This window comes from Drosophila simulans, chromosome X, assembly GCF_016746395.2.
Source record: "Drosophila simulans strain w501 chromosome X, Prin_Dsim_3.1, whole genome shotgun sequence".
NCBI lineage: Eukaryota > Metazoa > Arthropoda > Insecta > Diptera > Drosophilidae > Drosophila > Drosophila simulans.
Window position 1 is genome coordinate 11,260,657 of NC_052525.2, and position 14,743 is coordinate 11,275,399.

A 14,743-nucleotide genomic window follows, 5' to 3' on the forward strand; every position below is an offset into this window, starting at 1 on the left:
ACCCGCCATTGTTGGATTTCATTAGAAGCTTTATGAAACAAAGGTACGCTATTAATCCACACCATTTGCACTTTGCAAGGTGTCTAAAAGTATGCAGTGAAAAATGGAACGCAGACTTCCGTGGAAAACGCGTTCGTCTATCGGTCTTAAAATAGTGTTGCATAGTTTTAGATAAATTTGTAGGTAATTTCTGTGGCACTAAGCCATTTTAGTGATTTCGCAACACTTACGTAGAATATTAAACACCCTTTCCATAAAATCAAAAACATTAACAGCGTTTTAGGGATTCTAAACAATTTATTGAACACTTTCTCTTCTCACTCGCATTGCTCGGCTTACAAAAGTAGACAAAAAAAATCGAAGATATATATAAGGCGGTATATATGTGGGTATGTATGCGATATGTATAAGTCATTATGCAAATAAATAAGTGGACTATAGGGCGTACTATCTGATATAAGTAAATCAGGTCTGGGAAAATCTCTGACAGTGGGACGCAGAAGTATTCGGCTTAGTCTACGGCTTAAAGCGCTTAAAATATTTAGTGACTAATTCAAGTGTATATTTGTTATGCATATGTTGTATAAGTGTGCGTGTATGTGTGTGTCTTTGTGTGCAAAATGTGCGTGTATGCGTGTCTACAAAGTCTTAAGAGAGTCTTACGAGAAATACTCTAAGTAATGGATTGTATCGGCTCAAATGCTGAAGAAAGCTACAAGTGATTGTCAGATGGATATATGTACGAGTATGATGTGGGCTGATCATGGCTTAGCACCGTTTTACATGAAATAGAACCTAGGCTTAAACTAAAACAAAAATAATCGATTATCGGACTGCCACCAAGGAGGGAATGTGGAAATGATAGAAACAAACAGGAAGTGGTGTGCTGAAGGGGGTTTAGAGCTACAGTTTTCACGAAACGGAAATGAAAATAGAAATGAAAATGGAAAAGGAAGTGGAAGTGGAAGAGGAAGAGGAGAACCCAGTAAACGGCTTGAGTTAATGTTAAATGATTTGTATCAAAAATTATACTAACGAAGTGTACGCTACAAATTTAAGAGCCGCAGACGCAGACACAACTGTACCTAGAACCGGAAACGGAAGCGCTGAAAGAACGCAGTAGCTAGTGATGACACTAATGGCAGTTACTTTTCAAATCGGGGTCTTTGGACGTGGACCTTCTTACTAAGACAAAATTATAATTAATTTGTTATAAATAGAATACGATTATAGCAAATATTTTCTTAACCAATTTATATGGTTTTCGATTTCAATTGTAGAATTTGATTACTCGATTTAAGAATGGATTTGAAAAGAACTTCTTCTGTTTGCCAACCAAAAGACCTGATCCCGAAGAAGCTATCAGTAGTGCCATTGCCCAGCCGCCGGAAATCGGTAATCCGCCCGCGGAACTAGTTCCAGTCGCACAGTCGGGGTCGTGCTCACGACATCGCCCGCTTCTTGGAGAGCGTTCCCTGCAGATCCGCCGGCGAGGGAAGCTGGATGACGGGGAGCGGTGCCAGCTGGGGATTCGTGAAGGCCACAGCCCGCTCCTTGGCGCTGCCTGCGAACGAGGAGAACGGACGCAGTCGGACGTAGAGCACCGCAGAGGTAAGGCAGGACGTGACAAGGATACCCAGGAGCACGATTAGCGTGATGGCAAAGCCCGGCGTGGTCATGCAGATCAGGCCCTCCTCGCGCAGTGGAAATACCATGGTCTGTGGACTGCGATCCACGCCGGAGTTCGCGCCATTCGGTGAGCTTCCATTACCGCCGGCCTGCTCATCGATGGCGAAGGTCAGATCGCCGGAGGACACCACCTTGATGATCCTGTTCAGACCCACCTGCGGTTCGGCCACCGCTCGGGCACGTCGCTGCACCCTTCGCTCGTCCCGCCGCTTGCCAATCGCGCTGGCCACGTGGTAGGCATCCACATGAAGCTGCGGCGGTGGACCGTACTGCGATTCTGGACCCACCTGCAAGTGGTGGACATCCTGCAGGTTCGTTTCCGCTGAACATTGCTCCGGACAATGGTAGCGACAGATCTGGATGGTGCACTGGAAATGCACCTCCATCGAGTCGGGGAACTTGAAGGCCTGGAAGTGGGCATAGGACAGCACGGACGCAGATGCTCCAAAGTTCTTGATCTTGGTGAAGCGCGACATTAGCTTGGGTCGGGTGACACAGCCCCGCTGGTCGACCAATTGGATGGGCGCCCTCTTGCCGTCGTGCGCCACACAATTCCTCACCAGCATATCGAACTTGGAGTCGTCATCCTTGATCGCCAGCACCATGGTCATCGTCTGGCCGATCTTAACCAGTCCAGAGACTTCGGATGCCCACGGACCCTTGCCCACCTGGATTTGCATCCAGCAGCCAACGTTATCGCCAGCAAAATCGGCCCTCACCACATCCAGCATATCCACCGGGAATGGACGGAAGGTCACGCTCTTCTCGTACTGATCATGCCACGTGCAACGGAGTTTCCTGGCCTGATCCCACACCTCCTGCACCTGCGGATCGTACTGTATGACGATGATGTTCTCGAAGTAGGTGCCTGCTCCCGTGCTGCCCGCCTCATGGCCATACCCCTGGCCATAGTTGTCCGTATTGCCGGCGGTGCCGCACTCGTGCAGTCCAATGTCGAAGCTCGCCGAGCTGCGTCCCAGTCCCGATGGCAAGTGGACGCAGTTCATGTTGCTGTAGTGACCCTTGGAGAACACAATGCCATTGAAGGGCTTGTCGAACTGCACGAACACCTTCATCCCGTTCTTCTCGCACTTGACGTCCAGGGACACAATCTTGGGCATATCCTGTACAGGTGCCGCCCATATCTCATTGTTGCTCGATCCGCCCACACTCAAGTCGGGCACCTGCACCTGCTGCTGCTGACCCTGCTGCTGCGTATGCTGCTGTTGCTGCTGCTGCTGTTGCGGCTGCACCTGCAATTGCAACTGCGGCGGGGGCTGCGGTCGCTGCTGCAGCTGCGGCGGAGGTGGTCCCTTGTAGAACTGGGCACCCGGCGGCGGAGGAGGTCCGAACGGCTGGCCAAAGCTCAGCGGAATGTTCTGGTGATTGTCTGTAAGTGCAGCAGCAATATAAGTATTTTTGTTAATATTATTAAGCTGTTTATATATAATTATTCAAACATTGCATATGCAAGTAGTTGCTAGGCTATTTTCACGTACTTCGCATGGTGAGTGCCACATTTGGAGGCGGCTGTGGCATGTTGTGCTGGTAGTGCACCTGCACCTTGGGCACCGATTGGGGCAACTGCATCTGGATTTGCGGCAACTGCTGATGCTGCTGCTGCTGTTGCTGCTGTTGCTGCTGCTGCTGTTGTTGCTGTTGCTGCTGCGCCTGGGCCTGCTGCTCCTGCTCCGATTCCTGGGCCATCTGGTCCAGCTCGTTCTCGTGATCCCCAAGAGCGATGGTCAGATCGTCGTCGGGTCCGCCGGCAATCGCCTTCACCACCTCCACATCGTCCGCGCAAACGAGTGCGACCTGTAGCCCCATTTTCGGGTTTGGGGTTGGTGGGGGGTAAGATGAAGAGAGGGTGAAAAGATGAGAAGTTGCGATGATGAAGAACGGTATGATTTCAGTTGGGGAATGTCAAATGGAATGGGCGCAGAGCAGCTAGTGGCAAGTGGTAGGCAGGTTGCAAGGCGGATGCGGCATGCAACTCAATTGCATAAGGCAGCAAAAAGCCACTGGCTGCCGTGGAGAAAGAGGAAAACAAGAGAAAAACCACAGGCACTGCAACAATTTCGCTTTTTTCCGACGTCTGTTTGCCGATTGCCGTTTTCTGTCCGCCGTCTTCTGTCTTCTGTTTTCCAAGCAGCAACTCTTCTTGTGCCACATGCAACGTGCGGCGACCCAATTGCCAGGGAGATCCGCCTGGCTTAAAAGGCGATGTCAAGGCTAGAACCAGACCAGACCAGGTCCCAGACCAGACGGCAACACAAACAAAAGGCGAAAGACCATGGACGATGGACCCAGCCCCAAAGACCGAAGACCGAAGACGGAAGACCGAAGACGGAAGACCCAAGACACCAGACATTTCAAGACCCAGATTGAGATCGCAATCGACATGGATGGAACAGGAGATGCCGGCCTGGGATGATGGTGGTGTGTACCCGATAATAGCCGGGTAACAGATTAGATGCAATCCAGATAACTTAGATGGTGGGAAGCAAGAGATCTTTACTTCTGTACTTTTCCAGTAATGTCAATATTAAATGTTAGAAAAGAATAACTCGCATAGAATTAACGAGTAATACAGCAAACTTTAACTGATAATGGACAAATTTTCAAGTTAATTTCTATTCAGATAAATAGATATATATATATAAATAAACCTTTCTCTCTGAATCTGAATCGTTTTCAAAATGTATCTGTATAGCCCATCCATCCTTTCTAATCAAGATTCCCATGTCGCATCTTGTGACCAACTGTGCGATCTGCTAATAAACTTAATTAATTTTCCATTACTTTCTTTTTGCGTCCTTCACTTGGCGCGGATTGGATTGGCCAGTGGCCATGTTCCGGGTGACCATTTCTTCATTTCGCCCGGCCATTCAGGAACATCTTGATCCGCGTCGATGGCTTGGCCGTGTACTTGTCGCCGAACTGGACTGATTCAGTTACCAACTCGCCAAGTTGCCAAGTTACCTGGCTATCTTGGCAATTAGACGAAAGAGGAGGAGCAGGAGGAGCGGGAGGTTGGGGGCACTGGAGCAATTGCGGACAGGTGGACGATGATGGCCATGGCCATGGAAATGGCGATCATGGCCAAGATACCCATACCCATACCCAAACCCATACCCATAGCAATCCCATGATGAAGATGCCCAGCGAAGATGGCGAGGCTGCATCCCATTTGGCCAAATCTGTGCCGCACCGCCGAAAACAACTTTCTCCGCCAACTGGGAAGCTGAGAAAACTGAGCATCCGAGTGTCTCAGTGTCTCAGTATCTCAGGTATTGGATTTTTATATTTTTGTACTTGGTTTTTTTTTTTTGTTTTCTTAAGATGGGATGTCGCAACGGCTGAGACGGCGGCATCCTGAAGCAATCCTGTTTGGTAGAAAGTGATGTGGCAAGCGCGGCAGACGATTGACGACAAAAAGGTAAGTAAGCAAGTAGATGGTAAAATCGTAAATGCTCGATGGGGCAAGATGGCAAACGAGTGGGCCACGAACTCGGGAAAACCCACTGCTCAAAATTCTATAATCAAATTTGCATGCAGGTACGTGATTTGGAGCAACTGCAGCGGCAGGCCATGAATACCAAAAAATGACTAGAAAACATTACAAAGTTACATATTTTTAACCACATTTTTTCCCACTAATACGCCGCCACATGCAAATCCACCGAATGAGTATTGAAATGTATCCTGTTTCGTTTTCCAACTCATATGCGAAACTAATCATCTCGAGAGAACTGCGTTAATTGAAATGTGTGCCAAGTGGGCTACAGTGTTTGCCCATCCAAGCCAGTGGGAAGTCGTGAGTTTCAATAGGCCCCCACTTCCCAAATCCCCCATTTCAAACCCCCTGTGCAGTCCCCCCACGTAATACGAAATGGAGAAGACTAATGATGTGACTAAAGACTAAAGACTCAAGACTAGAGACCAAAGACGGAAGACAGAAGAAACCGGCTGTTGTTGCCAATCTTGACCTCGACCAATGCATGGTGCTAGGCTGTTTTTTTTTTTTTTTTTTTTTTTGGAGTGGATTTCGGGAAGAGGCTGTCTGCCTGGCAGCGCACCAAATCGGGAGAAAGTGAAACATTAGCAGAGAATCGGAATTTGGCAAACATTTGGGCTGGAGGAGAATGGCGGATGGTGGATAGAGGACGGAGGGTCAAAGGTGAACGCCAGGTCGTTTGGCAGCATTTCTCGACCCCAAGATGAAAGCGAAAAGGAGGCGAAAGAGGCGAAAAGTGGAGATGATGCTGCCACCACATGCTGCCGCTGTTTAAAGCAATGAAAATGCTTCGTTTTCCTATGCTTTTTTGGCTACCAGGCTAAATTGTGTCATCGCCCCAGAATGGCCAAAAAACGCTGGCGAACAACAAAAAGAATAACTTTCTAACGTCATGAACGCTGGACGAGAAGAGATTCGGTCTGGGGGATGGGCCTGGGCATGGGGGTATTACCTACGCAGCACATGGGATGCACATGGAATTTTTAATATGTGCCAAAAGGCGAAAAAGAGAAAGGAATGCTGCGGAACGAGTGCAGAATTATGCTCTGTTATTGCTGAATTCTATTTGCACACATGGAAATACTTTAAAGGACATTGCAGAGCCACAAATTGTTGCAAATGGGAAATATGCTTTTAAAAACCGCAATCTTAGTTAAAACGCCACCATTACTATGTATGTTTAGTTTCTAAATTCCAGAGATGCCATATCTCCGATGTGTATCCTTTTCATTACCCGCACTAATTACTCGATTTTCCGTTACTTTCCCCGCTGGTCAGTTCACTTGGATATGCTATAAATATATGTGTTCCTGATTGATTCCAGGAACTAAAAGCAGCACATGTAACATTCGCACAAGCCCGAGAAACGAGGCCATGCCAATTACACGTCCCATCCCAGCACATTCCCACCCATTCCATGCCGTTCCATTCGGCTCCTCTTTATTCCGTTTCATTCCGGCAGAGGCGCTCTTTCACTTGCACACATGCACACTTGGACTCACACGCACACGGCGAGGCAGACGACAGGCAGACAGAAGGAGAGGGGGTGGGCGGCAAGGCGGCAAGGCGGAGAGAGCAGGATGCAGAGCAGTGTCGAGAAAGGGGGAGGGGGGCCAATTGCACCTATTTCAAAGATAATAATAGGCACTGCTTTAGTTTTGAACTAAACATTCCTTGTATATTCAAGTGGCTATTGAAGAACCCAATCTAATAAGAGTAAGCTCAGTTAAAACCCCCTTTCATCAAAATCCCCGCACGCCACTGTAAGAGAGAGAGAGAAGCTTAAGCCGGCTGCTGCTAATGGGAATTATCTTTTTATAAGCTGATGCTGCTTGTGCTGCCGTTGTGTCTGCGGCTTTTCGCTTAAATTGATTTCAATTATTTGCATCGGCTCAACTCACCTGCAGTGAAAGGAAAATGATAAGCGGCAGCCAAATCTTCTTAGCACCGATTTCTACGTTTCTTCGTAGATTTCTGCAGCGCACTTGCTTGTGTTGTTGCTGCTGCTGCTGCTGTTGCTGCTGTTGCTGTTGCTGCTGATGTTGCATGTTGCTGCTGTTATTGCTGCTGCTGCTGCTGATTGTGTTGATGGTGTTGCTGTTTGTTAAGTGTGTAATTAATTTGTTTATCGTTATTCGATATTTATAGTGTTGTTGTGGGCGGTCAATGAAGGAGAAGCAGAAGCAGAAGAAACGGAAAACGGAAGAGGGAGAGAGAACGTGGCGAAGAAAGTGCTTTTCGCTTTTATTTCTTCGCATTGTTATGGTTACCTGCTATATGAAAGTGTTTCCCGCTAATTGCAATTTATTAGCAATTTCTCAGTCAACTCAATGATGATTGATTGACTTGCTAAGTGTTGTGGGCCCTCTTCTTCGTCCCCCTTTCTAGCCCCTTTCTAACTCCACCCACTGACCATAAATGAAAAGACTGAAGTGAAAAAGACAGACAGGCAGAAAGAAAGAAAGGGAAGCTGCGACAAGTCAAGAAAGAAAAGAATCTGTTTAATGACAACTCACTTGAGAAAATAAAAGGGTAACTGCGGAGGTGAAAAGTGTTAATAGGTTTCCCCATAACTCAAGTGGGTCATCTTGGCCCAGACAAATACGAGTGCTCTTAGTTGGCCAATTAGAAGGCCAAAGATAGTGACAAAGGTGTGAGGAAATTCCGTCGAAAGAGAGAGTGAGGAAAGAGTGAAGGCGAGAAAGCACCACTCTGGAAGAATTAAGTGAATTCTTCGCTCGCTATTTATTGACCTTGAAAACTGATCACTGACGTCTGTCATTAGTGATGATTATTCATGGTTAATTTATCTATTTTCTCACTTAGTTCGAGGTTTCTCCTTCATAACAACAATCTAAACACTTTTAAGTTATCCTCAGGATTTTAAGTGGCAATTCTTTGCGTTTCAATTTACTACCTTGGTTTTATGAAAACAGAAAGCTTAATAACATTGCATTCTAATAATCTATTTATGTTGCTCTGTGTTCCTAACCCATCTGTATTGATACATTTGTGATGAAATAATATAATACCTATTAAAAGTTTTTTTTGTAGTAAAAAGTAGCTACCCTTTTTAGTTGAAACATGTAACTTAGTTAGTTAGTAACAGCAACTTGGTTACGAAAAGTAGCCTCTGGGCCCAAGTTAAGATCCCTCCCTATATCTACCTCCTATTTCCCTTATCATTTTCGTATTTTAGGATCCTCTCACAGCTGTTCTACTGTTTCCGTTTCCGCTGCGCACAAGGCAACTTCCGGCTTGTGGATCCCATCTGCCGGCACTCACCTATTTGGTCCTAGGCCCAATTCCGATTTCGATTCCGTGATGTTGCAGCTAAAGTTCCGATTCCAATTTCAATTCCAATTCCGAATCGAAATCAAAAATTCCGAAGGCTGACAAACAGGATGCGTTAGCGGCAACTTTCGAAAACAGTTGCACTTGAACGGTGGCCGTTACTTCTGCCCGCCGATGATGATGTTGTTGCTGTTGCTGCTGCAGTTGATGCTGCTGCTGCAGTTGCTGCAGTCCGCCGATGTTGCCGATGGGTTGCTGGTAATGACAGCAGCGGGCGAGGAGGGCGGCGTGTTGCACGCGGTCAACAATTAACGATCGCAAGTGGAGCACACACAAAAGAAAATGCAAACAAAAAAAAAAAAGAAAAGGACACAAAAAGCGTGTTGATCACCACTTTGCTAACCGTTTTCCCAGCGGTTCTTTCCGTTCCGTTTCGTTTGGCTTTGCTTTATGTTTGTTTGTTTTTATTTACTTATGTTTCTTTTTTGTTTTTTGTTTTTTTTTTACATATGTAAATTGGCTTGTTTGTTGATTACGCTCGCATATATCGAATATTTTGGTTTGTATATCGAGTATTTTTTGTGTTATTTTTGTTTTTCGCTATGCATGCGGCTGAGAGCAACGAGGATCGATCGCGCCTGGAGGAGCAGAAAGAGGGAGCAACGCGTCTGCTTCGCGCCGTGGTTAAGCGCCGAATGCTGCAGACACCTGCTTTCTCGCAGCGGAACACTTCGCATGCGCAGCAGCAGCGGCAGCAGCAGCAGCAGCAGCGGCAGCGCGCACTGTCGCCGCCAACGTCGGCAGCGAAATTTCTTCTTTCCATTGAGGCCTCCACTGAGGCAGTCGGCCAAGTCCAAAGCCAAAATACGATGCCAAGTACGACTTGTTCAAGTACAGCTTGCCGGCTCATGTTGCATGTGGTTGTTGCTGCTGCCTGTTGCTGTTGCTGCTGCTGCTGCTGCATGTTGCTGTTGCTGCTGTTGCTGCTGCTGCATGTTGCTGTTGCAGTTGTTGGTGTCGCTTTTTGGGCCCAAATGTTGCCGCAGCAGCATTGCCTTGGCCATTTCTATTGTTGTTGCAGATACTGCTCATGTTGCTGCTGCTTGTGGCATGCGTCGCCAGTTGGTTTCCCCCAGCCTTCTGTTTGTTTACACTGGGCAGCAGTTAGTTGTCTGAATGTATGTACGTGTGTACGTACAACTTTCAGTTGCGCTGGGTTACAGAAGCAGCAGACGACTTCGTTGACAATTGCATGTGGCACAAGTCCTCTAACTGTTTGCACTTTCTATTCCCCTCCTGCCGCCTGCCACCTGCCGCCAGCCTTCTGCCTGCTTGCCACTGACCAAGCCCACAAGACGCGGACTCCACAATTATTGGCCACTGCCCATGCTCCAGTTGTGGCAAGCAATCAAGCCGAGCAGCGGGGAAACGCGTGTGTGGGCGCCCTTCGATTGCCGCACGCTGCGCCGCCCCAAGTGGGTGGCAACTGGGTGTTGCAAGGTGGCTTGGCCGGCTTGGGTGGCAGTGAATACGTAAAAACTAACACACACACACACACACACACACCCAAGTGCGGCAGAGATATCGTGGCTTTTTCCTGGACTTTTCTTATGCAGACTCCCCTTGTAATGTTTCATCGACTGTTCCACTTTTCCATAAAATATTTTTGCCAACTGCCGCATTTGGCATTGTCGAGCAACAACAAAAACTGTAACACCAGCAACTGAGGCAACAACAAGCACAACAACTGTGCGCCACTTGCTCTCGTTGAAATAATAGGATGAGCAACTGAGCAACACCAGCGACAACGAAGCCAATTGATAACCAGACGGCACAGTGGGGCAAAAACATTCATATCTCTTGTTTCCTGATTTTCCAGGATCCAGAACAATGGAATTATTGGTCCAAATATGGATTGCCATACCTCGTTGAGCTCGTAATTGAATTTCCAATCGATTGGCATTCAAAATTTGACCTTTTAATTTTTAACCATTTTTCGCAAATTTTAATGATGTTACCCCTTACCGAAAATGTGAAAATTTAGTCAAAAATTAATTTTTCTAAAACCTTCAAAAAGTTACAGGGAACGTAAGTATTGATTATTAGCTGCTTAAAACAGTTATTAATTCATCTTTATGAGCATTTTTAGCCAAGTAATGAAGAAAATTCCATTCGCAAATATCAAATTTACGAATTGCTGAATTTCCGCAATCAAAAAATCCGTTTTTCGGCCACAACATAAAAAATATTCGTCCAAATCTGGAATGCAATACCTTGTTGAGCTCGTAAGTAAATTTCCAATCAAACTGTGTTCAAAAGTGAATACTCAAATTTTTTGCCATTTTTTGCAAATTTTGATGATGTTACCCCTTACCAAAAATGCGAAAATCGACCCAAAATTTAATTTTTCAAAATCCTTCAAAAAGTGATAAGGATAATTAGTATTGGTACTAAGCTGTAAAAAACAGCAATTGGTTTATCTTTATGACCATTTTTAGGCAAGTTATGATGAAAAGACCCTTCACAAATAGCGGATTTTCCCAAAAACCCTTTTTGCGAATTTGCGTAATAAAATAATCAGTTTATTGACCAAAACTTTAAAAATAATAGTCTGAATATGGAATGCCATATCTCGTTGAGTCGTCGTAATTAAATTCCCATTCAAACTGTATTCATAAATTGGAATTTTATTTTTGACCCATTTTTTGCAAATTTTGATGATGTTACCCCTTACCGAAAATGCAAATTTTGACCCAAAATATATTTTTTCAAAATCATTCAAAAAGTGATTGGTATAATTAGTATTGATTATAATCTCTTCAAAACTGTTATGTTTTTAACTATACGACCATTATTAGTCCACAAAACACTAATTTACAGAAATAAATTATTAAATTATCAAATTTTCACGGCTTTTTCAAGTAATTGTTTTCGAAATAGTCCATTTAACGTGCAGTATTATGTTTAATGAACCGTGAATGAATTGTAAATTTATCAATTAACATTTTCACGATCAATCGACACTCGCACATTGGAGGCAATAATCTCTGGATGGCCATTTTAATGACCCAATGACCCACTGTGCCGCCCCATGACGATCCCATGTCGTTCCGGGGCATTTCATCGCCATTTCAATTCCACTTTGCGGCTTTGAGTTTTTAGGGGCGCCACGGCGCGTCCACCTCGCGCGATTCATTCCTGTTTGCTAAATATGATCAAAAAGACCCGTTTCGAAATTGGAGTAATTTCGATTGGAGTCACCAGTGGCGGGGCCGGCGGTGGGGCCGGCGATGGCCCAAAGCTGCTCCGGTTCCGCCAGAAAGTGGCGTCTATCGCTGCGCATTGCACACATTAAGTAACACGCGCCATTCAGTCTGCCGTCTACCGTCTGCTAACTTGGTCAATTACTTGGTCAATTTTGCATGATCCATGATGATTCGCATTCGCATTCAATGCCAAATCTGTGCGGTAGAACCGTGTGCAGCACATGGGGTACATACGTATACGTATGTGGCATGTGGCATGTGGCATGCTGGCACGATGGGCATATATCATATAAAGAAGGGCAGTAACTCGCTGGATTTTTCTGGTCGCACGCCTCACGCATCTTAAGCGGCATCGCGAGATGTCTTATTAAAAGTATCTTGTTACTTTCACCATCCACCGCCGACTTGAATTGCGCTTCAATTTCTCACAACTTTTTTTCCGTTTTTATTTTCTTCTTCTGTGTGTTTTTTTTTTCCATTTTTTTTCTTCTTATTTTGTGGGCTTGTTGGCTGACCAAATGTGGTGGCACATGTGTTTGTTGTGCTGCGTTGCAAAAGGTCTGGGTGAAAACGAGCAGGTCGAAGTACGTCCATCGGGATTCTACGGTTCTTGCGTTGCATCTGAGGCTAATGCAGCATATAGTACACCCATACACATACACATGCATATGTATATCTATATACATACATAAGTTGACGGGCCAAAATCCTCTTCGCCACGCCGGTTTTCTAGCCAACTATTTGGGTCGCTCTCACAATTTATTGGTTTAGTTTTCATTGCATTGACACTTCATCATCGCCGGGCAAAACAGCCTGCGTTTGTCATCTGTCGCGCTTGTTGCCGCTGCCGCTACCGCTGTTGCAACGTGCTGCTGCAACTGCAACGTGCTGCTGCCGCTGCTGCTGCTGCTGTTGGTATAACCTTTCGGCTGTTTGGCCAGCGCCCAGAGGGGTTACAAGGTGGCAATGGCAGATATCGACCAAAGTGAAAATGCCGACAGCAAAAACAACAAGTGCCACGATTGCTGCAAGTGCAACTGCAACAGCAGCATGTGTCGCCGCCACAAGGCGGCAAAAGAGCAAACAGTAGCAATAGCTGCCATTAGGCCATGAGAAGACACTTTTTGTCCGCGGTGGGTGTGGAGATATTAAGCGAAGAAGCCGCCACCCAAGGGAGCAGAATGGGGTTAAAGCCGCAGCCGCCGCTGCACTGCGAGAAAAGCGCAGTAATAATGCTTATAACATATGTAAGAAACGCAAAAAAACACAGAATGAAGTTGGTAGTTTACCTATATGCTCCTCATTTAATTTTCCATTGTGTTACAATAGTTAACTTATAATACTTAACTAGCTCTTAGTGATTTATTTCGAATTGCTCACACTATTGTAACGCATTTTCTCGCCGTGCGCGGCCAGTGGCATGCCAACTCATGCCTTTGGAGGCTTAGAAAGTGCCTCCTTAGAATCCCATTCGGATGCCCGCCGCCTGACAGACAGTTTGGAGCTTGGAGCTCGGATTCGCCGGGAGAGCCACTTGTCTGCCTATCAATTTCACTTTCTCGCCTCGACAACGCTCAAATGAAATTAAACGAAACGAAGGAAAAATAAAACAACATTGAAAGTCAATTAGCCGCTGTCGAAAAAGATTCTTCAGTCGAACCAGTCCCCGGCTCCACAGCCCCTTGTCCACTTCATCCGATTCCAAGCGATATGATACGATCCAATCCGATCCGATTCGATTCGATCCGCTTTGCAATTCGGCAATCTAAGCCAGCATGTACGTATGTATCTCGAGTATTTCGGAGTATCTGAGAGTACGTATCTCGGCATCCCAAGTATCCGAGCGGGTATCTTGGCCCGCGGCCATATCTTCAGCCTGGAAATCGAATGGAATTTCAGGTGCGGACTGAATGGCTGGATGGGTACGATCCGTCGATCGATCGATGCGAGTCGGTTATGAAAGTTCCGCAAAAAAAAAAAAAAACAATATATAGTATACACTTTTCGGATACTTTTAAGAGCTACATTCTCGCCATGAAAGTTTTATTTCTGGGAAATGAGATGAAGAACTTGAACTTTCATATCGATGGGTTGGGTAACACTTTGCAACAGGCACAACTTAATTTGCTCTAAATACGAGAGATACAAAAACAAAATAGATTGCTTAATTACACACACATAAAAATTGCTTTGAGCCCGTCTAATATTTCACTTGCTAAGTATATAATAAATTTATTTTTCACTCGTAAATTAGAAACCCAAAAAAATGGTTAAACACTCAGTGCAAATATTTAGAGATCATGCAAAATGTCATCGTAAATTAGATGGGCCACTTAACTGGCGTTGAACTTACCACTCATATTACGAAGATCAGTTTGAAGAGCATCGTAGATCACTTTCCTCGTTTTTCCACGACATTCCTCGCATTTCCTTTCTTCGGGCCCATAGATTTCAGTTTTTAGTTTTCAGTTTTCAGTTTTCAGTTGACCCCAGTCCATCAGAGGAGGCATTTTCCCAGACTCGAAGCGCCCAAGTAGTGACCACAGCGTTGACATTGGAGAAGGGGACACAGTCTGCGAGTCTGGTGAGGATGGGGAGGATGGGGAGGCTGGGGAGTCTGGGAGCCCGGCCATTCGGACAGCTAGACAAACACACCCACTTTCCAAATGAAAACAAAATCGCGGACCACCAAATAGCAGCACGAAGTCGGCTCCATCCTCTTCCCCCATATTTCCCATTTTGTTTTTATTTTTCTACTCCATCGCCATAAAAATAAAAAAAAAAATGAATGCCGCAGACCGACGATCGTGAAATATCGATGCTGAATGCGCCGCGCATGCGCAAACAAAACGGAACCCACTTGATGGGCTATGTTTTTTTCTTTTTCGGACGATCTTGGACGACGCATGATGGATGGTGGCCATGGGAAGGGCACGCACAAGCCCCAAGACCCCAATCCCCACCCATATCCCCCCAC

General features: G+C 45.7%; 1 protein-coding gene across 1 annotated transcript; it reads right to left on the minus strand.

Annotated features, from left to right (window-relative positions):
- Positions 1 to 277: 277 nt before the first annotated feature.
- LOC6725714 lies at positions 278 to 9,219 on the minus strand. Its single transcript, XM_016172719.3, has 4 exons — positions 8,492 to 9,219; positions 7,108 to 7,303; positions 3,189 to 3,504; positions 278 to 3,079 (listed from the first exon to the last, which is right to left on the minus strand). Exons 2-4 carry the CDS (start codon positions 7,252 to 7,254, stop codon positions 1,443 to 1,445), a joined length of 2,100 nt encoding a protein of 699 aa, XP_016038981.1. The 5' UTR covers positions 7,255 to 7,303; positions 8,492 to 9,219; the 3' UTR covers positions 278 to 1,442.
- Between the last annotated feature and the right edge of the window lie 5,524 nt (positions 9,220 to 14,743).

Excerpts from the sequence above, each read along its gene's own strand:
- LOC6725714 (XM_016172719.3), bottom strand. The coding sequence starts at position 7,254 with ATGCAACATCAGCAGCAACAGCAACAGCAGCAACAGCAGCAGCAGCAG. Across the intron at positions 3,505-7,107 it reads TCATTTTCCTTTCACTGCAG|GTCGCACTCGTTTGCGCGGA; the intron begins GTGAGTTGAGCC and ends ATGGGGCTACAG. Across the intron at positions 3,080-3,188 it reads TGTGGCACTCACCATGCGAA|ACAATCACCAGAACATTCCG; the intron begins GTACGTGAAAAT and ends CTGCACTTACAG.